Consider the following 25,343-nt stretch of genomic DNA (forward strand, 5'->3'; position numbering starts at 1 on the left):
CCTGAAATAATAAGTAAATATACCATGATTTGCAAACCTGTTGAAAAAAGCAATTCATTCTTATCATTTCATAGCAAAAACTCTATACTTAAGTGGCTATTTTAGGAAAAAATATAATTTAAAACTAATGAATTATTTTACAAATAATACTAAGGGTTTTTTAAATCTATGGTTATCATAAAGCACAGCCTGTGTGTGATATACAAGAGAAGCAACTGTGTCAGGAAATAAAGAGACATCAAGACAGCACTGGTTTGGGGATTGTCCATATGTATAGTATGGACCAAGAGGACACCTGTCAGAGAAAGACAAATACTATATGATTGAACTTACTTGTGGAATCTAATGAACAAAATAAACAAACAAAATAGAAACACACTCATAGATACAGAAAACAGACTGGCAGAGGTGGATTGTTGGGGAGCCGGGTGTAAAAGGATTAAAAGAAACCTTATAGACACAGGCAACAGTATGATGATTACCAGAGGGAAAGGGGGTGAGGGAGGTAGAAAACAGTGTATAGAATATAAATAGTGATGCAAGGAGACATGTCTTTGGGTGATGAACACACAGTATACTGAAGATGTATTATAGAATTGTACCCCTGGAACCTATATAATTCTATTAACCAATGTCACTCCAATAAATTCGATAAAAATTTAAATAAATTAATAAAAGAAAAAGTGAGCGAGGTAGAATAAGACATTTCTTTTGTGGTTCTTTGAAGATACCATACCAAAGCTCAACAATACCAATACTTACGGATTGTATGGAACATGGAGATCCATCAAATACCTCAAATGCTAGCCATTTTTTAGTGGTTTTACAGTAAAATGTGCTCCATTGTCAGACTGCAGATGGTCAGCAAAGCTGAAAACATGATATAGGTAAATGTTATGGGTCAAAATGGTTTATCCAGGGTTGGGTAATTATATTTTAATAATAACACTATTGCCTAAAAAAAAGTGTTGACAGCAATGAGCCACCCACTGATAACTCCAAAAGGAAGTCAAATGTCCATTGTAGTTAGTCTGCCAGGATTGGGTGGGACAGTGCCATGTGCACTGTGGTCTCCTCCACCAGAAAGGAAAACAACAGGATTGACTCAGTAAGAAGTCACCAGTCTGTCATGCAGTGTAGTCTCTAAATCAGAGAGAATCTTATATGTTGTGTCAACTGATGATGGCACTATACTGTCACATTCAATATGATGCTGGATTCAGGTCACAATGATAGCAAGCACACAGTGCAAACTAAATCAACAACTCAATCTTGATCATTCTACTCAGAGAATGTGGACATCTACATGAGAGACACAGACAGTTAAATTAGTAGTTATAAATTCTTTCTAGTTTTTGGCCCAGAGGAGTGTCTTACATCTGCCAAAGTAGGTCTCCAAATCTACACATAGGTAGGACACTGGCAACAATGTAAAAGTCAACAATAAATAAATATATATTTATTTATCCAGAGGAATATTGGCTAAAGCTACAAGAATGGCTTTGAGTTCTGCCGACTAAATGTAGTGACTATGTGAATTTTTGGTTCTCAATACCTTGCAGTCACCAAAGCAGTCAGAGCTGCACTAAATTTCAAATAGCCAAGTTGTAATTGAACCAGATCTAAGTATTCGGGGGACCTCTGTGACTCAAGAGACCTACTGAACCTGTCACTTTTCTTCAGGTGATGGAGTTAAGGATAAAATTTCTGCAAAAGAGCCTGACTGGTGGTGGTGCAGTGGATAGAGCACTGACCTGGGACATTGTGGTGTCAGGTTCAAGACTCAAGGTCGCCACCTTGAGTGCAGGGTCATCAGCTTGAACACTATGTCGCTGGCTTGAGCCCAAGCTAACTGGCTCAGCTGGAGCTCCCTGGTCAAAGCCCATATGAGAAACAATCAACGAACAACTAAAGTATCGCAACTAAGGGTTGATGCTTCTCATCTCTCTTCCTTCCTGTTTCTATCTCACACTTAAAAAACAATTCTGCAAAAGAGACAAGTGCCACTTTTTCAGGTAAAGACAAGACACCGCTAGAAACAAGCCATCTCTGCTCTTGAATATAACTATTCCATTTGACCAAGAAAGCTTGTTGTGTCTTTCTCACAGTTATTGTTGATTCCAAGTTGTATCACCTCAAAATGAAAATGTCAGGCAAAGGAGCCCCAAAGACCACATTATTCATGTTCTGTTTTGACAAGAAAACTTGATTAAAGTCAATTAGCAGCTGATTTTCAAAAGAATTGTAAAAGGTAATCATGTTAAGAGAACTAATTTATAGCCATAAGGGACACCTTCAAATGGAGGTTTTCTTCCTTTGGTAAAAGACTCGTTCAGTAAAATCATCAGTTGTAGAAAGTTGTATTCTCGAGGGATATTAGGGTCATGTGGCCACAAAGGTGGAAAACATGCTATAGCTTGCCAAACTATTACCAAAAACCACTCTAAGTACTCTGATTTGCAGGTTAACTGATCAAATAGAATGCCCAATATTTTCTCCAGCACCTGGTAAGATTCTAAGCTTCCTTGTTGGAGGTGGCAGTAAAGGTGAAAAGACAACAGTGCTTCTTTGACTTCTGGAGATATTAAATGTTGTGAATTGGCCCATGTAGTCCCAGGAAACTTTACTTGGAGAGCAAATTCCTGAAATCTGTAGGTGTTAATCACTGCCCCTCCCCTCCTTGCTAGCTGAGGTATATCACTCTTGTTAGCCAGGCCTGATGAAACCAAGGCTTCTAACTTTGCAACAACAGAGCATTATCTATATAGAGAATGCTTTGGACATTACTGGATAGAGACATTTTCTATAAATCTTGACACCCCCCCCCCCCCCCCCCACACACACACACACACTAGTGGCCGATGTCAGAGAGTTTGTCCGTCTAGCACTGCCGCTCATGGGTCTCTTTTGATCCCGGGAATCCTCTGGCACAAATGGGATGGAGAAATCCAAGTACATAATACCTCAGTTCCGGCCTGACCTGTGGTGGCGCAGTGGATAAAGCGTCGACCTGGAAATGCTGAGGTCGCCGGTTCGAAACCCTGGGCTTGCCTGGTCAAGGCACATATGGGAGTTGATGCTTCCAGCTCCTCCTCCCTGTCTCTCTCTCCTCTCTCTCCCCCTCTCTCTCTCCTCTCTAAAATGAATAAATAAAATAAAATTAAAATTAGAAGAAAAAAAAAATACCTCAGTTCCTACTATACATTCAAATGTAGAAGCAACATTAGTGCATTGAATTGGCCCATAGGTCTCCACTTACACGATTGTGTAAACTTTACTTTTCTACTATGAAAACTGCCAAACTCCATCAGTTAAATCTGGGATGGTCGCACAAGCTGGGCATATCAGGACAACATTCTAACCAACTAAGCTACCTGGCTGGGACTGATGTTTTTTTATACATGCAGCAGTCTACAATGAGTAAGTGTTTACTATAGTTATGCTGAGATAGATGAACTTTGTGTTATATTTGCATTCTTTCTATTTTTTATTTTTATCTGGTTTTGGTTGTAGTATGGACAGAAAAAAATTTGCTTATGTTAATATTGAAAATTTGGCAGAAAATGCTTCCAATTGGTATTATACAACCAAAACAAAAAAAAGAAATGGAAGAGTGGACATAAAAGTCAGTTAAAAATCTAAAGGCATAATGTTAAATGTTTCTGTAGAGCATATTTTAATAAGTCAAACTACATTTCTGTCAAAGCTAAGGGGCCTGAGATATGGCTGAGGAGTGCTTGGCAGAATCCTGGTACTCTGGATTTGATGTACCATTAGCAGAGCTAATGTGGTGGTTACAGAGATACACTCTTGAGCACAAAAATATTTTAATTAGTGTGAACTAAGTAAAACCAAAAAAATCGTGTGTCAAAAAGTCATCAAAAGAGTAAGGATAAAGTTTAACCATTCTATATGAAACTTTGGACAATCTCCTTCTCTCTATCCCTAGCGTTCTTGAGGAGTGATTAGTAAAACACCTATCTGGCTATCGCCTACCGCACTGGCTTATGCCACAGATTGATCTCCCTCACCTCTGACTTATTGACTCACAGCTTCTGTGTTGGGGCATCTGAATTTTGGGTAGGCACCACAGGGAATTCTGAAGAGCAATTAAAATTGAGAAGCACTCTTCTACTTCTATAAACTTTCACCTGTGTTCAATTAATTTTAACATCATTTTTTAACATAAGACCATCTGTTGACACAGATGAAGTACCTTCATATTTTCAAATAGACATTTAGTTTTATAAATCTGGAAACCCTAATTACTGTATTAAGAGAAAGGTAAACTTAAATGAAATCAGCTTCCCTCCAATTACCAAAAGGAAAATGTTCTTCCTGAAATACCTTCCCTGAAGCCAGGCTTCATGCGAATTTTCACGCTCTATTAACACAACCTCTCTGGAAAAAAAGATCACCTGGCCAATATATATATATATATATAATATATAAATAATATAATAATAAATATAATATATAATAATATAAATAAATATAATATATATAAATATATAACATATATATATATATATATATTTGTATTTCGGGTTTTTTTCCACTTTATTGAGTTATAATTGATATATAACATTGTGTAAATTTAACTATAAAACATAATTTAATACTATATGTATAGATTGCAAAATGATCACCACAAATAAATGAACATCCATCACCTCACACCAATACAAATTATGTTCCTTATGATGAGGACTTTTAAGACCTACTCTTTTAGCAACTTTCTATTATATAATACAGTATTGTTTACTAGATTCATTATGTTGTACATTACATCCCCAGAATTTATCTTATAACTGAATATTTGTACCTTTTGACCACCTTCACCCGCTTCCTCACCACCACACCCCACTTCTGGCAACAAATCTGGTCTCTGTCTCTATAAGGTTTTTGGTTTTGCTTTTTAAGATTGCACATATACGTGAGTTCATACAGTATTTGTCTTACTCTGTCTGATTTACACCACTGAGCATAATGTCCTCAAGTTTTATCCATGTCATCATCCCAATTCACAGGGTTTTCTTTTTCTTTAAGGCTAATATTACATTGTATACATAGTGAGCACCTTTGTCCTGTTCCTGATCTTAAAAGAAAAGCTTTCACACTTTCACTATTAAACATGATATTAGATGTGGGCTTGCTATATACAGACTTTATTATAGTTGAAATTTGTTCCTTCTATACTTATCTATTAAAAGCTTTTATCATGAACCAATGCTGAATTTTGTTCAGTGCCTTTTCTGCATCCATTGAGATGATCAGAGGATTTTTTCTTTAATTCTATTAATGTTATGTTTTGCATTTTTTGTGGTCAGAATGTAAGCATTCCTCTTACCCTTCTCAAGTAGTCTTTCTTGTCCTCTATAGTCCAAGAAGGTGCTTCATCTTTACACGTGTTATAAGATTTTCACAGTGGGGTCTTGCCTATGAATAGCTGCTAGTTCGTCTTTGTTGAGGTGAACTAAAGTCAGGAATGACCTATGTTTCCATATTGATAACACCACTCTTCTAAGATTTTATTTTAAAAGTGTCCAAATTTTAGTCATACTTCTTTGCCAGCTATCACAAGAATATGTAAATATTCTCTAGAACAACTCATTTCATCCCAGACTCAATAAATTTTCATAAATATGTTAGTGAGGAAAATAGGAAGCTCATAGCCAGAAACAAACACACTAAAAAAAACCACAGGTAAACAAGTAATTTGAGAAAGAACCAGTAGGAACAAAAATGACATAATACATACTCACATGACTACTTTACTGCTATGACACATTATATATAAATTAACTATATTAATTATATTTAAATGAATATGACAAATTTGGAAATGTGTTTATAAAACAAGAAACTTTTTAAAGTGACCAAGTATATTTGAAATCATATTAAATAGAATTTCTTACAATATATACATATAGCCTGACCAGGCGATGGCGCAATGGATAGAGCGTCAGACTGGGATGCGGAGGACCCAGGTTTGAGACCCTGAAATCTCCAGCTTGAGCGCGGGCTCATCTGGTTTGAGCAAAGCTCACCAGCTTGGACCCAAGGTTGCTGGCTCGAGCAAGGGGTTACTCGGTCTGCTGTAGCCCACGGTCAAGACACATATGAGAAAGCAATCAATGAACAACTAAGGTGCCGCAATGAAAAACTAATGATTGATGCTTCTTATCTCTCTCCATTCCTGCCTGTCTGTTCCTATCTATCCCACTCTTTGACTCTCTCTCTCTGTCTCTGGGGGGGAAAAAAAAAATATATATATATATATATATACACACACACACACACACACACACACACACACACACATTTCATAAGGCAGGGGTCGGGAACCTATGGCTCGCGATCCAGATGTGGCTCTTTTGATAGCTGCATCTGGCTTGCAGACAAATCTTTAATTAAAAAAATAATAACGTTAAAAATATAAAACATTCTCATGTATTACAATCCATTCATTTCCTACCACTCATGTTCATAGTTGCGGGTAGCTGAAACCAATCTCAGCTGTCCTTCAGGACAACACCAAATTTTTATTGGATGATGCATAACTTAACGGATTGTTGTATGGCTGTCACGAAATTATATTTTAAAATATGTGGCGTTCATGGCTCTCTCAGCCAAAAAGTTTCCCGACCCCTGTCATAAGGTATTTGGTTTTCCTTGACTGGCTTATTTCACTTAGCATAATACTCTCCAGATCCATCTATGCTGTCACAAAAGGTAAGATTTCCTTCTTTTTTTCAGCCAAGTAGTATTCTAGTCAATATATGTACACAGCTTTTTTATCAATCCATCTACTGATGGGCACTTGGGCTGCTTCCACACCTTAGCTATTGTAAATAATGCTGCAGTGAACATAGGAGTGCACATATTCTTTTGAATTGTGTTTTGGGTTTCTTTAGATAAATCCTAGGAGTGGAATTGCTGGATCATAAGACAGTTCAAACAGACATATAGATACAGGGAATAGACTGACAGCTGTTAGAGGGGAAAGGGTAGGGGACCTGGGTGAAAAAGGTGAAGAGATGAAGAAAAAAACAAAAAATAATAGAACAGACAATAGTATGGAGATTATGAGAGGAAAATGGGGTTGGGAAGAGGTAGGAGACAGTGTAGTGGGGATAAATGGTGATGGTAAGGGTGGTAAACATACAATACACTATACAGATGATGTATTATAAAATTGTACACCTGAAACCTTTATAATTTTATTAATCAATGTCACCTCAATAAATTCAATTAAAAATTAAATATTAAATATATTCACATCTATTTAGATATAGAGAATTAATTAATTGGAAGACATTTTTTAATCTCTTTAAAACACAGTACATAAAGACAGAAAGAAATTATTTTAAAAAATTAAACTCAAAACAACTTATATAAATACCTAAAGGCAGCATTTCACATTTTCGAAAGAGTGAAGACATAAATGTGTATATGTGTTCTCTGTATAATTCATTATAAAGACTTTTCTAGTTTAGTGATAATGAAACATCTACCTACAGATCTGTGAAGTCTAATTAATTAATTAAGATAAAGAAAAAAGCATACATTATTGTAAAAAAACAAAGAGCACCAAGAACATACTAAATGAATGGTAATTACTGTTAGTAAATGTCTATTTTTTTGGTCTGGTTGATGTATCAGATCTATGTTAAAATTTCTCCAAATGACTGAGTTTTGTTTATTGCTCATTCTGCATATATGCTATCTATCCTCACTATATATTAACATTATACTAAATGATTATATTAATATTTTGTTACATTATTATTGAATTGAAACTTTTATTTTTATTAATAAACCTACCTTAAATACCACATTTTATATTAACCCATATTTTATCAGATATTAAGACCTATGATTGTTTTAATTTCATATATTTGCATTATACTACATATTTTAATTTTTTATTTCTACTATTTCATACCCTTGTCTATTAGATATCACTTTGGTAAATAACATATAACATTTAAATTAAAAAAAGAAACTTGCGTGATAATTTTTATCTTTTTTACTGGAGCATTTAGAAGGTTCACATTTACTGTTGATATATTTTATTTTTAGTCAGTATAATAAGTTTGTACTTTTTATTTGTATCACCTATTCTTGGGTTCTCCTCCCTCCTTTCTTGATTCTTTTGGATTTATTTATTTTGTTCAACTTATGTTTTTCTGTAAAATTTGTGCAATTTTACTGTTCACCCTTTAGCATTTACTCTAGGATTTAATGCATGTGTATTAAAATTATTAGTGTCTTAAATTGATCAATATCACTTCCCTCTTTTAAAATAATGAGACCCAAGAACACTCTCTGATCTCCCAGTCAAATTACATACTTTTGGCCTGACCAGGCGGTAGCGCAGTGGACAGAGCGTTGAACTAGGATGAAGAGGACCCAGGTTCGAAACCCCGAGGTCACCAGCTTGACCACGGGTACATCTGGTTTGGGCAAGGCTCACGAGCTTGAGCCCAAGGTCGCTGGCTTGAGCAAGGGGTCACTCGGTCTGTTGTTGCCCCCTGGTCAAGGCACATATGAGAAAGCAATGATGAACAGCTAAGGTGCTGCACTGAGGAATTGGTGCTTCTCATCTCTCTTCCTTCTTATCTGTCTGTTCCTGTCTATCCGTCTTTCTGTCTCTGTCACAAAAAGAAAAAAAAATTACATACTTTTGTTTTGAAGTTTATTTCTATTGATCAAAGGTGAGGGCAGGGACTTTTGTGGTCACTGTAGTGTATATATATTTCAGAGCCCAGAGTAAAGGGAAGATAAAATTGCAGATATGCATATTTTCATCCCTAATGATAATAAATTACTTTCATCAAAAATAGTAATGCAAAAATAGAAAACCACATATGTAAAGTAAAATTTACTGTTATTACTTAAATATTATTACATTAGAATCATAAAATATTAAGTTAGACACATATTAGACTACAAGTACATGCATAACAAGTTTTTTCCCTATGAAATATTATAAATAAAATTATATTATGCAATAACTTGTACCTATTTCCTACTTAATACATTATGAAAAATTATACTGAAACTTGCAGAACTCTCTCATCTATATTTAATGATTATATAAGTTTTATTTTAAGAATCTATTATAATTTTTTCATCTAATTTATTGATAATTAAATGTCATCTTAATTATTGATAATTTTACTTTTCTAAAGAAAACATTGATTGGTCATTTGAACAATTAGGAAAAGGTATAAATAATTATGTTAACAGTGGTTATATTGAGGGAACAGGGTTGTATGTCATTTTTATTTTCAATAGGATATGTTCTAATATTGCTTTAATTATTTAAAATGGGCATGGATAATTTAAACCACAAAAATATACCTAAGAATTACTATTTGTTACAATCTTATTTAAAAGTATCATTTATTTACATTAAAATGTTTCAGTCTTCATTATTTTTTGTTTTAAAAAATAACAAGATAGAGAAGAAATAATGGTTAATATAATTTTAAAGTATAACTTTGGAAATAAAGAAGTGTTTCATTATACATAGAAGACTAACATATTTAATCTATAGGTAATAAGTTAGATTGCTTTTTATTTTCTTAAGTGGAAAAAGTAGATTACATATTAAACTCAGAGTTAACATCCTGTCTGATGTTGTAATATTAAGAGATCTGCTTCCTTGATCCTGTCTTATTCTGGCCCTCTGTTCACTACCTGATCCCTGCAATCTAGTTTAAACTATGGAACCAAAGACGCCCGCACTGTCCAGCTCCCGTCTTGACCTTCATCCTTTGCCAGAGGAACTTCATGAACTAAACACAGGTAAAATCAGATACTGCTATTATTACTAAGTAATCCCTGTATTTGATGAGAAAATAATATTATAAATGATAATGTTCATGGCCAGATGCTTTTAGGAGCTGAAAATATTTTATCTTTATGAACAAATTAAAGATTTTCATTCATAAATTAAAGAAGATTTAAACTTCAGACAATCAGCTTTTGGTGTGCAAATATTTACAATGGGCTTAGATTTAACATTTTTTGAAAAAATGTCATTGACATGGTGGCTGTGACTTCTGCTTCACTTTCACTGGAAGAGTACATGCACTAAATTGCCATGAGAATTTTCTACCTAATGAGAATTAGATTATTTTTTGTATGCTCCTTTAATTAAGATTAAATTCAACTATGCAAGAAGTGAAAATGGGCATTTAAAATAATTTTTCTTGCTTCTGCAACCAATGTTACATCTGATGCTACTGGCCATTGTATTTTGACAACGACTATTTCACACTGCTATTATTAGTACAACAGAAACAACTTATTGATGGTTATTGTTTCAAACACTATGCTATTGACTTTACATACGTTAACTTAAACTTCACAGTATATCTAACGAATGAATGTGATTGTTATTCCTATTTTATAAATGAAGAAATAAGATTTTTTTTTTTAAATTGCTACATTTTACAAAGCAGCTACATGATTGACCCAATTTTAAAGTTTTCTTATACGTATAAAACAGGACAATTTTTGTTTATTTCTAGCATAGTTTTAATAGTATATTTGTGTATCTTGTATATATATAAATATTAATTATAGCTATTGCATACATTTATCTAATATATTTTCTAGAGTTTAGTGAGGAAAGTATAACATATTCAGAAGTCAGAATACAATGTTCTTCAGACATTCAGAAGAAAAGAATAACTAGGATTTTGAAGATAAAAGGTAAAAACCATTTAAAACTCTGTATTTCATTTTTTGTTTTTTGCTTAAATATTTTAATCATAACAAATACTTCTGGACTAATCTCTGAATCAAAATCCACCTCTTATAGCAATATTATTTAACTGGACATACTGACCTAAAGTATAGGAACAAATAAGAACGAACAATGAACCACTGATGGACACAGTGGCTTAGCATGATATGTTATATAGCCATATAACAAAGACTGTTTCCATATAATTTCCCTAGTTTGATATTTTAATCTTACAAAAGGTGTTTCTTTAATACCTTCGTATTTCTAAAAACAACATGGAGCTTGTGAGATATTGCATGGTAAATTGACTTTTATCAACAGTATTACAGAATATTTGTCTGAGCCAATAACTACGGTATTTCCCCATGTATAAGACGCACCTTAATTTGGGGACCCGAAATTTGAAAAAAAAAATGTGTTGCATGTATTGCATAAAGTTATTGAACTCAAGTTTTATTCATCATAAAATTCATACAACTCCTCATCACTCTCAAAACTCCCATCCATTAGCTTGTCCTCATCTGTATCTGCTAATGAATCACTGTCTTCAACAATGAGTGCAAAAACAAGCATGAAAGAGAGGGAAATGCAAGTAAAAAATCTATACGCAACCAGTTTCTAAACCCTAAAGTTTTTGAAAAAAAAAGTGTGTCTTATACATAAGGAAATATGGTAATATAGGAGCTTTATTTTTACATAATTCTGCAACAGGATGGAAGAAATCGTTTTTTAAAAATTTTTGTATGGTGATAAATTCTTAGTAAGATTTCTGAGGTGCTCTTGTGTAGTATTTAAAAGATTTCTTTATAGAACCACTTGTTAGTTCACAAGCAACCCATTCAAATATAAAAATATTTATATCTTTCTTGATTGTAGCCAGATCTGCAAAATAATTGTCAGCGTTCCCCTCACAGGCTAGGATAAAGTGTTTTCCCACAATGTGTTGCTCCCATAAGCTTACATTTTGGTCCAATTCAAGTGGGTTGAATATTCCTGACCAAAATTTTTTCTAATTCTAACTCCTGAATTTTGTTTCCACTGTTTTTAATAGTCCATTCTTCTCTCTTTGTGGACAGAGTCTCCATGGTGTCTTGCTGCAGTGATATTTGCCCTCCTTTATTTAATTTTTCTGGCTGTAGCTGCATTTATGATAGCTAAGGGTAAGTATTTTTATAGTTATGTAATTAATTTGTTCTAAATTACTAGAATATAGTTTTTAAAAGCATTCCAAATTTATCTAAGGATTTTCTCAAGCTATTTTATTCTCATTTGTTATTTAAATTATATAAGAATAATTTTACGCCTGACCTGTGGTGGCGCAGTGGATAAAGCGTCAACCTGGAAATGCTGAGGTCGCTGGTTTGAAACCCTGGGCTTGCCTGGTCAAGGCACATATGGGAGTTGATGCTTCCAGCTCCTCCCCCCTGTCTCTCTCTCTCCCTCTCTCTCCTCTCTAAAATGAATAAATAAAAATAAATAAATAAATAAATAAATAAATAAATAAATAAAGAATAATTTTACCAATTACATTTAAAACTTTTCAATAATAGTATTGGCCCATATGATCTTATCAAAGAAATCAGTGGATGGCTGGATGTTTTGATTTAAAAAAAGAAAAAAAATTATAGCAACATTCTATATTTTATCATATTTGTTATTGACATTAGATACACCAACTCTGAGATGTAAATAAAACATGAAAATATTTATAGAATGTATTGGTGGGACAATTAAAAATTAACTGTTAGGATACCAAATTAAATAATTTTAAAGAGAGAATTTAATCAAGGAAAGAAAAACTAGAAAGATAGTGGGCATGTATTCATCAAAAATGAAACAAAGTGATCAAGATATAAGACTGAGTCTATACATTAACTGAACTCAGTATGTCTTATTATTTAAAAATAATAAGTCCATTATTTTAAAAGAATAAGTCCATTAAATACTTAATACTAGGCAAACCAGAAGTGGAAGAAAATTTCTTCAAATATAGAAAGTAAGATAAATAAGATTTTTTTTTTAATTTATTCATTTTAGAGAGGAGAAAAGGGAAAGGGGAGAAGAGCAGGAAGCATCAACTTCTATAGGTGCCTTGACCAGGAAAGCCTAGGGTTTCAAACCAGTGACCTCAGCATTCCAGGTCAACACTTTATCTTCTGCGCCACCACAGATCAGATAATAATTAAGATTTATAAGGCAGAGAAAACAAGTACTCAAAACACAGAATATAAATTTATACAAAAGACCTAAGTCTAAAGCAATTTTAATCTTAAAGTGAATTATTTTAGAATATTGAATTTTTAATAAACAAAATAACCTGTTTAAATTTATGATTTTCTGCAAAGACACATAGGATGATAGAGACTCAAGACAATGTAGAGAAATTGAATAAAATAACTATATTCTATAGAAAAATAAACTAATCAAAAATGTACATTCAAGTAGATATTTGACATAATTTTTAAGGGTGAACTTTAAAATATTTTAATAACAAAAATTGACCCACTAGATAAACTGATTAGTAGCTAGCAAAAGATGGAAGATTCTCACCTAAATCAATAAGATGACCATAACATTATTCCAAATTATCTACATACTCAGGAAAACATTTTAAGTCAATATTCCTAACAATCATAGAAGCAGAAATCCTTCATAAAAAAGGTAACATAATATACTACTGTACAAAAAGAATGCTACATGATGACCAAATTCTGGTTAAAATCAGGGATGGGTTTGGACATTTATCAAGAGATTTGTCAATATAGAACAAAAAATAACTAAAACTAAAAGAAAACATGTATTAACTTGATTAAGAGTATTTATGAGAAACTTCAGGAAATATATTTCGCAGTAAAAAATTAGAATCATTTTCAACAGAATCAGGAAGACAAGGGTGATTAATGTAACTCTTATTATTCGACATTTCTTTGGATGTCTTAGCTAAAGAAAAACAATAATGCAAGAAAATCTATTAAGACATAGCATAAATATTAAAAGCTAAACACTGAAATAATCCACAGATGGTATGCTTTTTATCCAGACATTACAAGAAAATACATTGGGAAAAAAAAAACTTTAAGGAAGCCGGATACAAAGTTAAGAGAGTTTTATAATATCCCAGTGAGTTCTGTGTGAACAAACAATATCTAGGTCAATATTTTAAGCCTCTTATTGACTTTTCTTCTTAGAGTGCTTAAAAAAATGCCTAGCACACATTTTCAAACAAACTCTAACTTCTCAACCCTGATCCTTCTAACATCAAGAAAAAAAAAATCAAATACTTTAATATTATTGTCTTTCTTGGCCCTTGATATCTAGTGAAATAAACCTCGGAGTCATCTGTGACCTCAACTTAGTGAATTACTACACTTTTCTATATTTGCTTTACAACCCATCTAAAACAAGACAATAAACAAACCCGTTCTCTCTTTTGCTATTTCTCTTTCTCTTTCTCTAGAGTCTACTCTAGAAGCCTACAAGTGATCTAATTATATTCATCTTTGACCTCTTCAAATCAATTTTTAGAGTAACCTCTTCAAAATATAAAATTTATAAACTCACCCATTCTTTTACTGCTAGCTTCTTAATACTCTAAATTCAATATATTTAAAAATTCTTAGCATGGTTTATAAGGTCTTTCCTTACTTGGTCCATGGCTCTCTACCTTAGCTAGTACTACATAACTTTCTCATTCTCTATGCCTATCACAGTTGTTATCTTTTAGTTCATGAAATGACTGACTCATGGTTATAGTCACCATATAACAGCATATAAATGGATAATTTTAAGAATGAGAGCAGCTGGTATTAATAATTATTCTGGGACAACAAGCACAAATCTGGACTTTTTTGGACAGATTAGTACAAACTGTAACTTCATTTCTGATTTTTCCTGTTACAGAGCATATGTATAGACTATTTCTTTTTCCTGAGGCATCCTTCCTTCTACTTTTGTAGGTAACTATATGCTAGAGTAATCAGTAAATACAGAGTAATTAATATTATCTTGTGATTAGACCAAATTTCTCTATTACAATATCTTATGTACTATTCATTTATAGCATCTTTCAGTCTCATCTGCATAATGACTTGTGTGGTTATTTACTCAATATTGTCTCTTCCACTAGGTTATTGGCTTCATTAGAACAGATCTCTGTTCTGTATTTGCTCTACATTTTATCCTTTCCTTTTGAACATTATATTAACACATTATAGATCCTTACTCAATATTTTTGATTAAACAAGTGTATACACCTAATAATATTTATGGCTTTTATGAAAGAGATTATAATACTTTATTAAAAGGTAACAAAGAGCAATAATGAATTGAGTATATATTAAATGTGCCTTTGTGGGAAGAACAATATTGTGAATATGATACTACTCTAAATTCACATAAGGTTTACTTGATACCAACATAAGTGTATTTTATAAGTAAGTTTATTATAAAGTATACATAAAAGTAAAAATTTATAAGATTTACAAAATATATATGAAAATACATTAGCAAGAGAGGTAGTTATCTAGCCTTTCCAGGTCTCAAAATAGTCTATAAGGTTACAAATAACTTTATATTATAGGACTGGTATAATAGCAATAAAAATAAGATAAATCAGCCTAGTAATAAAAATTATAAGCATGTGTGTACCTATGGTATATATATTTAGTATATAATATAGTAGTCTCCTTAAAATGACAGATAAATAACAAAAAGTTTGGATTAAAATGTGAGAAATAGGTACTCATATACCTTTGATGTATGAAATTATTAAACTTATTTCTTAAAATACATATATATATACACATACAAGTAAATTTACACAAATAAATCAAAAAGACATACAATAATCTGCTCATGTGGAAACAAATATTTACATGAAAGCAAGCAATAATCTGTTACTATGGAAGATAGTAGAAATAAAGAGAATTTACACACAAGCACATAATAATTTGAAAACAACCAAAAAGTGATTAACAGTAATTTTCTTTGCTGAAAGAAGTGATAGTAGAAGGACCATGACTGGGAGTTTTTTCCACCATATATATATACATGTATATGCATATATTTGTATTTATGTTTTTGCTAGAAGAAACAATAAATTTATGTATTAGTTGTTTAAAAAAGAAAATAATTAAAAGAGGAAAGAATTATATTCAAGAAATAAAGAAGCGCCTGACCAGGCGGTGGCACAGTGGATAGAGCATTGGACTGGGATGCGGAAGGACCCAGGTTGGAGACCCCGAGATCGTCAGCTTAAGCGCGGGCTTATCTGGTTTGAGCAAAGCTCACCAGCTTGTACCTAAGGTCGCTGGCTCAAGCAAAGGGTTACTCAGTCTGCTATAGCCCCATGGTCAAGGCACATATGAGAAAGCAATCAATGAACAACGAAGGTGTCACAACGAAAAACTAATGATTGATGCTTCTCATCTCTCTCTGTTTCTGTCTGTCTGTCCCTATTTATCCCTCTCTCTGACTCTCTTTCTTTGTCTCTGTAAAAAAATAGAAAGAAAGAAAGAAAGAAAGAAAGAAAGAAAGAAAGAAAGAAAGAAAGAAAGAAAGAAAGAAAGAAAGGAAGGAAGAAAGAATTGACCAATGACAGCATGAATTAGTGGAACAGCAAATTGATGTTTCTCTCTCTGTGTGTGTCTTTCTTCCTCTTTCTTCCTGTCTCTAAAAATCAATGAGTAGGGAAAACAATTAAAAAAAGAAGAAAAAAGAAATAAAGAAGCTATATTTGGATATGACAGACATAGGCAGTAATATCAAAATAGAATATAGTCCCTGGCTGGTTGGCTCAGTAGTAGAGCATCAGCCCAGCATGTAGATGTTCTGAGTTCAGTTCCTGGTCAGGGCACACAGGAGAAGTGACCATCGCTTCTCCACTCTTCCCTCTTTCCCTTTCTATCTCTTTCTTCCCCTCCTGCAGCCAAGGCTCCACTGTGCAAGTTGGCCCAGGCTCCATGGCCTCTACCTCAGGTGCTAAAATAGCTCCGGTCACAACAGAGCAATGGCCCCAAATGGGCAAAGCATATGTCTCTCTGCCTCCCTGATTCTCACTTAAGAAAAAATAATAATAATAAATAAAATATAGCTTAGGATTCTAATGGATACTCCTCTATAATATTGTGCAGTTACAGCCGATTTTAAAATTATTGTTAAATAAATAAGACTTTTATTTTGAGGACCAAGTTGTTCTGTAGTGACTGTACATATTATTTTGATTAACACATCTTGATAAAGTCATCAGAACACTAATATAATTTAAGTGTAGAATACTCACTTATGAATAAAATAAACTGGTGAAATATCCCAATAAACTATTAGCAAATTTTATCTTAATAAAAAAGAGAGAACAGAGAAGTAGTTGAGTTAAACCAACAGAAATATTTCCCTGTGTCAAATAAGCAAATCTTATCTGTGCATTATCAATTAGAGGAGAGCTCTTCCTGGATATTATAGCCATAGCATGAATGAACCAGGGGTGAATAAACAAGTGACAGAAAAAAAAGGGGAAGTTCTGTAAACAAACAAGAACATTTTGAGGTAATAGTTTTAGTCAAGCATGGCTTACTTATTTAATGATACCTTAGGACTTAGATCGATTATCTGGCTTCTCATTTTAAGGACAGGACACTCTGGACATCATAGCGTTGCCAAGAGTAGGAATCAACTCAATGGCTGTGACACACACATTTTCCATGAAATAGAAAAGTAGTAAGTTCATATTAAACTTCTTCTCTCTGTTGTGCCTCAAGTTGTTTGTCTTCTATTTCACTAATCCTATCTTCAATCTGGGTTGTTCTGCTAGCTAAGCTTGTTACCTCTTTTTTCAGGTATGAAAAACTCGTGAATTGAGTTTTTCATTTCTGTTTGATTTGTTTTTATAGTTTCAATTTCCTTGGTAATATATTCTTTGTGTTCATTGAGTTGTTTTCTGATCTCCCTATATTGCCTTTCCGTGTTTTCTTGTATATCTCTGAGTATTTTTAAGATTTCTATTTTAAATTCTCTGTCATTTAGCTCCAAGGCTTCCAATATGTTAAGTCTTTTCTCCATAGATTTTTCCACATCTATTTGTGTTACCTCTCTTTCTTCTGTATCCATAATATTCGATTTCCTCTTTCTTATTGGCATCTGAGGGTGGTCTTGTTGATAGCACTAATTAGAATTAATAAAGAGTAAAAAGTAAAAAACAAACAAAAAACAAAAAAAAACAAAAAAACAAAAACAAAACAAAACAACAAAAAAAAAAACAAAGGGTAAAACACCCCACAAAAAAAAGCAGTAATAATTTATTATTTCCCCCTTTTTTTTTTCTTTGTTTTCCTTCCCTCCTCTCCCCTCCTCAGGGAAATATCGTGCCTATAATGGAGGGCCTGGTTTGCGGTGAAGAGTTCAAGGGGGCAAAAAAAAAAAAAAAAAAAAAAAAGAGGAAGAAAATCTTAGACAAGCATAAGTTGATCTGCCTGCGGGTGATGGTCAACCAAGAGATATAATGAGAGGGACAAGAGGGAACCAGAAAAAAGGACAAAAAAAGGAATAATAAAGAAGAAAAAATAAAAATAATAAGTAAAAATACGTTGTATTAAGTGGAGCAAAGACCAAATACAATGGAGACCTTGGGTTGGGAGGACCCAAAATGCCACAAAAACAAACCAACAAGAAAAAAACAAAAACAAAACCGAAAAAGAAAAACAAAGCCAAAAAAAACCTTGAGTCCCAAATTAACTAATTTGTTCGTGATTGAGGATTAAATGGGAGGAAAGTAAAACGAGAAAAGAAAAAACGAATAGAAAGGAAAAAATAAGAAAAAGAGAAAAACGAAGGAAGAAATAAAAAAGGAAGAGAAAAAAACAAAATAAAGCAAAAAAAACAAAAGAGGAGAGAGTGAGAGTTAAGTGTCCTGGAGTATAACCCCAAAGGAGGGTGAGGATGAAGAAGAGAAATAAAATGTAACACTTATGGGTAGTGTAGTTCAAGAAAAGGGAAGCATAAGATGGACAGAGAATAGAAGGACTGAGGTGGAGGAAATAAAGGCAATAAGATAGAAGAAACAAACAACAACAACAACAAAAAAACCAGTGGAACAGGCTGCAAAGTCTGTGGATTTTTCCTGATTTTGAGATGTCAACCTCTTCCTCCTTCTCCTCTCTCCCTCTTCCCGGTCGGCGACTCTGCACCCCAGGCCCTGCCCCTGCGCCACACCCAGGCAGGGACTTGCAGTTGATGGGGTTCTACGGCAATGTCACACAATTGGCTTTAGTCTTGCTGGTAGTCAAGGCCTGCCGGCGTCTGCAAGGTCCAACGACGAGAGAGTTCGCCTTCGTGGATTCTCTCTCCCAGTCCCCCCCTCCCAAACCAGCAGCCTGGCGATCCAGCCACAAGGCTGCCACTGCTTCTGCCTGGGGAGTAAGAGGCTCAAAGAGCTGGGAAATCCCCACTCTATCCCCACTCAGTGCAAGGCTCTGGGAAGGGCTCTGACAGTCAGGGCCTCCAGTGTAATCAGGCGGGGGTGGGAGTCAATTGTTGTCAAGGTGATTGTTCAGCGCCTAGCATTCCGTTGGACCTCTCAACCCAGGCTTTCCACACTTTGTAGCCTGTTTTGGCTGGTAAGAAGAGGCACTAGTCTCTGCTTGCGACTAGTGTGGTATAGATCTTATTATCTGCCAAGTCCTTCTTGTTAGCGTTTATCCCTGAATATGGAGGCTCTATCAATCAGAAGTTGCCCCCGCCCCTTTAGCGAGAGGCACCAAAAAAATATCACGCCTCTTGTCTTGGGTCGGTGAACTGAGAGAGATCTTATCAATTAGAACCGAGGGTGCGCAGATTTCACGGGTTAATTTTAGTAATTGGGTCGCAGCTGTGCTCCCGAAGGTATTTCAGGCTGCCTGCGCGCGCCCCTCCCCCAACGCTTGATTGTTAGCTTGAATGGCTGGGTGAGGTGCCCCGCCCGCGGAGAGAATCTCCCAAGTAGGGAATACCGCCCTGGGGCCTCTCCCGCTCCCCGTGCGCGGGCCACTGGGAACGTTAGCGGTGCTCGGTCTGCAATGCTCGGTCTGCAACCAGACCGGGTGCGCGCCAGCAGCTGCTCGCCGCTCGCTCTGCAACCGACCCGGGCGCTGCTCGCGGCGGCTGGCAGCGGCGGCTGGCGGCGGCGACTGGCGGCGGCGGCGGCAGGCGGCGGCGGCTGGCGGCGGCGGCTGCCGCTCGCGGCTTCCGAGTGCGGGATGACTTACCACAGGCGCACTTCCTCGCGGCTTGAATGAACGTCCCTGCGGTAGCTTCCTCCACACCCTCGTCTCTCAGATTCGAGTGATAACAGTCCTTTTGCTTTCAGTTTGCTCCGAAGATAAATTTTCCTGTTTCTAGTTGATAAATTTGTTGTGATTTTGGGGAGATCTGTCGGACGCGCTGCTCACGGCGCCATTTCCGTGACGTCACTCCAGTTCATATTAAACTAACATCAAATCAGTGACTGGCAGCATCCACTGTAGAATAATATGTTTAAAATATGGAATAACTCAGTTTATAGAACAAATATGGAAGACTGCAAGTTTGAGGGAATAGAAAGTTAGTGATAACACTTTCTTTTGGTTTCATTGAATTATCATAAGAAAAATACTCAACTTTTATATTTTAAGTGAGGGAGTGATGCAGCAATATTTATTTTATTCCCATGAGTCCAGTAACACATTTAGGACTCAAGTTAGAGTAATATGGTCCAGAGAACTTAAAGTCGTGGTGAGAGGTTTCTGCACTTAACCAAATTGAAATCCTTTGTTCAACAACTAATTACATGACTTTGTAATTAACTGGACTGGGATCAAATCTTGATAAAGCAGGCAGGCAGACAAATTTTCTCTACAATTTGTGTGAAGTCTCCAAAATACCTTAGAAGTAACCGTAGATCATTTAGATGAAAATAAATTCAAGCTAAGAACATTCCATTCACTCTTTATCTGAAAATTCAGGTTATGCTGTCTGGAGTGCCAGATTCTCCCAAATAAAACAGAGCACATCCATGTGAAATGGTGTGGGATAAAGGTTTCATATTTGAAGATAGTTAGAAATAGAACTGTTAAGAAAATTTGTATAATATAATTTTTCAATGTTTTCATTTTAATGAGTTTGAATTTTAGCATATAAACTATTGATAGTTGCTGAAGATGGTTGAAAGGGTAGCATTATTCAAGCTGTGCACTGAAGCTGTTAACTCGAGTCATTTAGAGGAGAATGTTGACAAGTAAAAACTAGAGATTAAAAGTTTATAGATTATAATAGCTCAATACAAAAATAATAAAAACTGGCCCTGGCTGGTTGGCTCAGTGGTAGAGCATTGGCCTGGCGTGCAGGAGTCCAGGGTTTGATTCCCGGCCAGGGCACACAGGAGAAGCGCCCATCTGCTTCTCCACCCTTCCTTCTCCCCTTCCTCTCTGTCTCTCTCTTCCCCTCCCACAGCCGAGGCTCCATTGGAGCAAAGTTGGCCCAGGCGCTGAGGATGGCTCTGTGGCCTCTGCCTCAGGAGCTAGGATGGCTCTGGTTGCAACAGAGCAACACCCCAGATGGGCAGATCATTGCCCCCTGGTGGGCATGCCAGATGGATCCTGGTCGGGCACATGCGGGAGTCTGTCTGACTGCCTCCCCGTTTCCAACTTCAGAAAAATACAAAAATAATAATAATAATAATAATAAAAACCTGAATAGGGGGAAAGTTATAGTATTGTGAAGAAGAAAACAGATATAAGCATCATAGTTATAGAATAAACACTTTGTAATTGATTGGATGTGTGCTATTTCAAAGGTATTTGTGTCAAAGGTAACTTAAGTCATTATTTTCTGACTTTCCAGGTTTACTAATTGCTTAGAATAGCATCAGTCAGATGTGAAAACTTAAAATTATTAAAGCACTAGTTATGAATTCATAAATATCTAGCCTGACCAGGCGGTGGAATAATAGAGTGTTGAACTGAGATGAAGAGTACCCAGGTTCAAAACCCCAAGGTCACTGGCTTGAGCATTGGCTTATCTGGCTTGAATGCAGGGTTGCTGGCTTGAGCATGGGATCATAGACATGACCTCATGGTCACTGGCTTGAGCCCAAAGGTCACTGGCTTTAAGCCCAAGGTCGTTGGCTTGAGCCCAAGGTCTCTGGCTTGAGCAACATGTCCCTGGCTTGGCTATAGCCCCTGGTCAAGGCACATATGAGAAAGCAGTCAACAAACAGCTAAAGTGACACAATGAAGAATTGATGCTTCTCATCTCTCTCTCTTCCTGTCTGTTTATCTTTATCTGTCCCTCTCTCTCTCACACACACACACACACATACACACAAAATGAAATAAAATAAATATCTATAATCAGTAAAAGTTAAATACTTTAAGATGTTACATGCAAATGAAAATTTATAATTCATTTCTCAATTAATAATACAAAGGAATGAATAAATTGCATTTAAGGAATTTTATATATTTTAGATATTAACCCCTTATCAGAACTGTTGTTTCAAATATCATCCACCATTTAGTTGGCTGCCTGTCCATTTTGTTGTCAGTTTCTTTGCTGTGCAGAAGCTTTTTAGTTTGATATAGTCCCATTCATTTATGTTTGCCTTTACTTTCCTTGCCTTTGGGGTCAAATTCACAAATTGTTCTCTATGGCCAAGGCCCATGAGCTTAGTACCTATGTTTTCTTCTATGTAATTTATTGTTTCATGTCTTGTATTTAAGCCTTTGATTTATTTTGAATTAATTTTTGTACAGGGGGATAAACTGTAGTCAGGTTTCATTCTTTTGTAATTCCACTTTTCCCAGCACCATTTATTGAAGAGGCTTTCTTTTCTCCTTTGTGTGTTTTTGGCTCCTTTGCCCATAGATGTGTGGTTTTATTTCTGGGCTCTTGATTCGTTCCATGATGCATGTCTGTTTTTCTGCCAATACCATGCTGTTTTGATTATCATGGCTCTGTAGTATAATTTAAAGTCAGGCAGTGTGATACTTCTGGCTTCATTCTTTTTCCTCAGGCTTGCTTTGGCTACTCGGAGTCTTTTATGGTTCCATATAAACCTGGTAATTTTTGTTCTATTTCTTTAAAAAATGACATTGGGGTTTTGATAAGGATTGCATTAAATTTGTATATTGCTTTGTGTAATATGGCCTTTTTAACTACATTGATTCTTTCAATCCATCACTTTATATTTGTTCCTCCTTGCACCCTTCTCCCCTCCCCATCCCACTCCCCCATATCGCCTTCTCTCTAGTAGCCACTATACTTTTATTTATATTCATGAGTTTCAGTTTTATATCCAACCTGTATGTGAAATCATACAGTTCTTAGCTTTTTCTGATTTACTTATTTCACTCAGTGTAATGTTCTCAATGTCCATCCATGTTGTCATAAATGTCACTATGTCATCATTTCTTATGGCTGAGTAGTATTCCATTGTATATATGTACCACATCTTCTTTATCCAATTCTCTATTGAGGAACACTTTGGTTGTTTTCATGTCTTGGCCACTATGAATAATGCTGCAATGAACATAGGGGTGCATATGTCTTTACATGTTAGGGTTTGTTTTTTGTTGTTTTTTTACTTTGGGTGATGGGTATACAACATAATCAACAGTTCAAATGCTACAGAAATTTTTACCTGAACACTATGTACTCTTATTGATCAATGTCACCATGTTAAAGTTAATTTTATAAATAAAATTTTTTTACAAAAAGAATTTTAGCTTGAGCAGGTGGTGGTGCAGTGGCTAGATCATCAGCTTGGGACACAGAGGACCCAGGTTCCAAACCCCAAGGTCATCAATTTGAGAGTGGGCTCATCTGTCTTGAGCACAGGCTCATCAGCTTGAGCACAGGGTCACTGGCTTGAGCATGGGATCATAGACATGACCCCATTGTTGCTGGCTTGAGTTCAAGGACACTGGCTTGAGCAAGGTGTCACTTGCTCTGCTGTAGCCCCCCATTCAAGGCACATATGAGAAAGCAACCAATGTACAACTAAGATGCCACAATGAAGAATTGATGCTTCTCATCTCTCTCCCTTCCTATCTGTCTGTCCCTATCTGTCCCTCTTTCTGTCCCCCTCTCTGTTTCTCTGTCTCTGTCACACAAAAAATGAAATGTTAGACTTTTATTTTATTGGCAGTCCCAAATGTTTGAAAGAGTTAATAGTATTAAATATATTTTCTTCTACAAATTTTATGACTTTCAGTTCAGTATCTAGAAGAGACTCTGAAGGTACAAGAAAGCAGTAAGCAAAACGATACTGTGTTGAATACTGCTATAGCAAAACAGAGGTATGTATTGAATTGCAATGGAAATCTTATGTCACCTGTATGCTGTTTAAACATATATATATATATGAATAGACATGAGATCACTGCTAGATAACTATGGTGTAATCATCAGAAAAAATCTTATGTATCAGAACTTCTCTTGAAGTTATGGACGATTATTGAAAACAATAACGTAAAAATTATAATATACTGAGTAATCATGGGTGATAGTTTATCTTTATGCATGTATTCTTCAAAACATTATTTTAATTAAAGTATAGTTCACATGCAATATTATATAAGTTTCCAGTGTACAATATAGTGATTCCACATTTATATACCTTATGATGTGATCACTGTAATTTCTGTAACCATCGATCACCATACAAAGTTATTTACAATATTATTGACTACATTCCAGTGCTGTACATTACATCCCCAGGGCTTATTTATTTTATCACTGGAAGTTTGTACCTCTTATTCCCCTTCTTTTTTTTCGCCCATTCCTCACACACAAAACCATTCGTTTGTTTTTATCTGTGTCTGTTTTCTTTTGTGTTTGTTTAGGGGTTTTTTTAGATTCTACATATAAGTTAAATTATGTAGTCTTTTGTTTGTCATGGTTACTGATCCTTCTTTGAAGAAAATTGATATATTATTTCAGCTGAAAATGAAATCTTGGCAGCAAGAAAATTCTTCTGAAAGACTGAGCTCCAGTTTTATCAAGACAAATAGCAAAAGAGAATTAGAAACACATGGCACAGTATTTATTCTGGTATTTTCTTACACAGAAGGTAATTATAAATAGAAATTTTTAACATCTTGTGTTCATTCAATCATGTAAAGCTCAACACATTATAATTAGAGATCTCTTAATTAAATATAAAATATCAAACTATGGATTTAAAATGATTGTCTAATTTTTAAATTGTAAATATATTATACTTACATATTGATGTAAATACTAATATGTAAAATTTTCAGACCTTGGTAAATAAATGAGGGGGAAAATCACATAGGACATACAAACTTAAAAGAATCTGGTCACAACTAGTACCTAAGATAGTTAATGTTTATTGATTGCTTCTAATATTCCTAGCACCAATACTCCAGTTATCACATATATTAAGGCATGTGCTGCCCCAATATCTTATGAGACAGTACTGTCATCATTGCTATTATAATAATAAAGAAACTAAGCCCCAAAAAGGCTGAGAAATTTTTCTAAGGTTGTATATAGATAGTAAGAATTAGAACCAAGATTTAAGCCAAGATAGTCTTTACCTAGAAACCATGAG

At 34.9% G+C, this 25,343-nt stretch overlaps 1 protein-coding gene across 1 annotated transcript; it reads left to right on the forward strand.

The window, feature by feature from the left end:
• The first annotated feature begins 6,645 nt into the window (after nt 1-6,645).
• Nucleotides 6,646-24,829, forward strand: LOC136389382 (uncharacterized). The gene is made up of 6 exons (XM_066361188.1): nt 6,646-6,735; nt 9,727-9,816; nt 10,633-10,728; nt 11,839-11,922; nt 23,982-24,066; nt 24,710-24,829. Exons 2-6 carry the CDS (start codon nt 9,735-9,737, stop codon nt 24,711-24,713), a joined length of 351 nt encoding a protein of 116 aa, XP_066217285.1. The 5' UTR covers nt 6,646-6,735; nt 9,727-9,734; the 3' UTR covers nt 24,714-24,829.
• The last annotated feature ends 514 nt before the right edge of the window (nt 24,830-25,343 follow it).

Source organism: Saccopteryx leptura, chromosome 1 (genome assembly GCF_036850995.1).
Source record: "Saccopteryx leptura isolate mSacLep1 chromosome 1, mSacLep1_pri_phased_curated, whole genome shotgun sequence".
NCBI lineage: Eukaryota > Metazoa > Chordata > Mammalia > Chiroptera > Emballonuridae > Saccopteryx > Saccopteryx leptura.

What these genes read in the sequence shown, in the direction of transcription:
- LOC136389382 (XM_066361188.1), top strand. Translation starts at nt 9,735, where the DNA reads ATGGAACCAAAGACGCCCGCACTGTCCAGCTCCCGTCTTGACCTTCAT. An exon ending in ACTTCATGAACTAAACACAG is followed by an intron (nt 9,817 to 10,632) that starts GTAAAATCAGAT and finishes TATATTTTCTAG; the next exon opens with AGTTTAGTGAGGAAAGTATA. An exon ending in TGCATTTATGATAGCTAAGG is followed by an intron (nt 11,923 to 23,981) that starts GTAAGTATTTTT and finishes TATGACTTTCAG; the next exon opens with TTCAGTATCTAGAAGAGACT.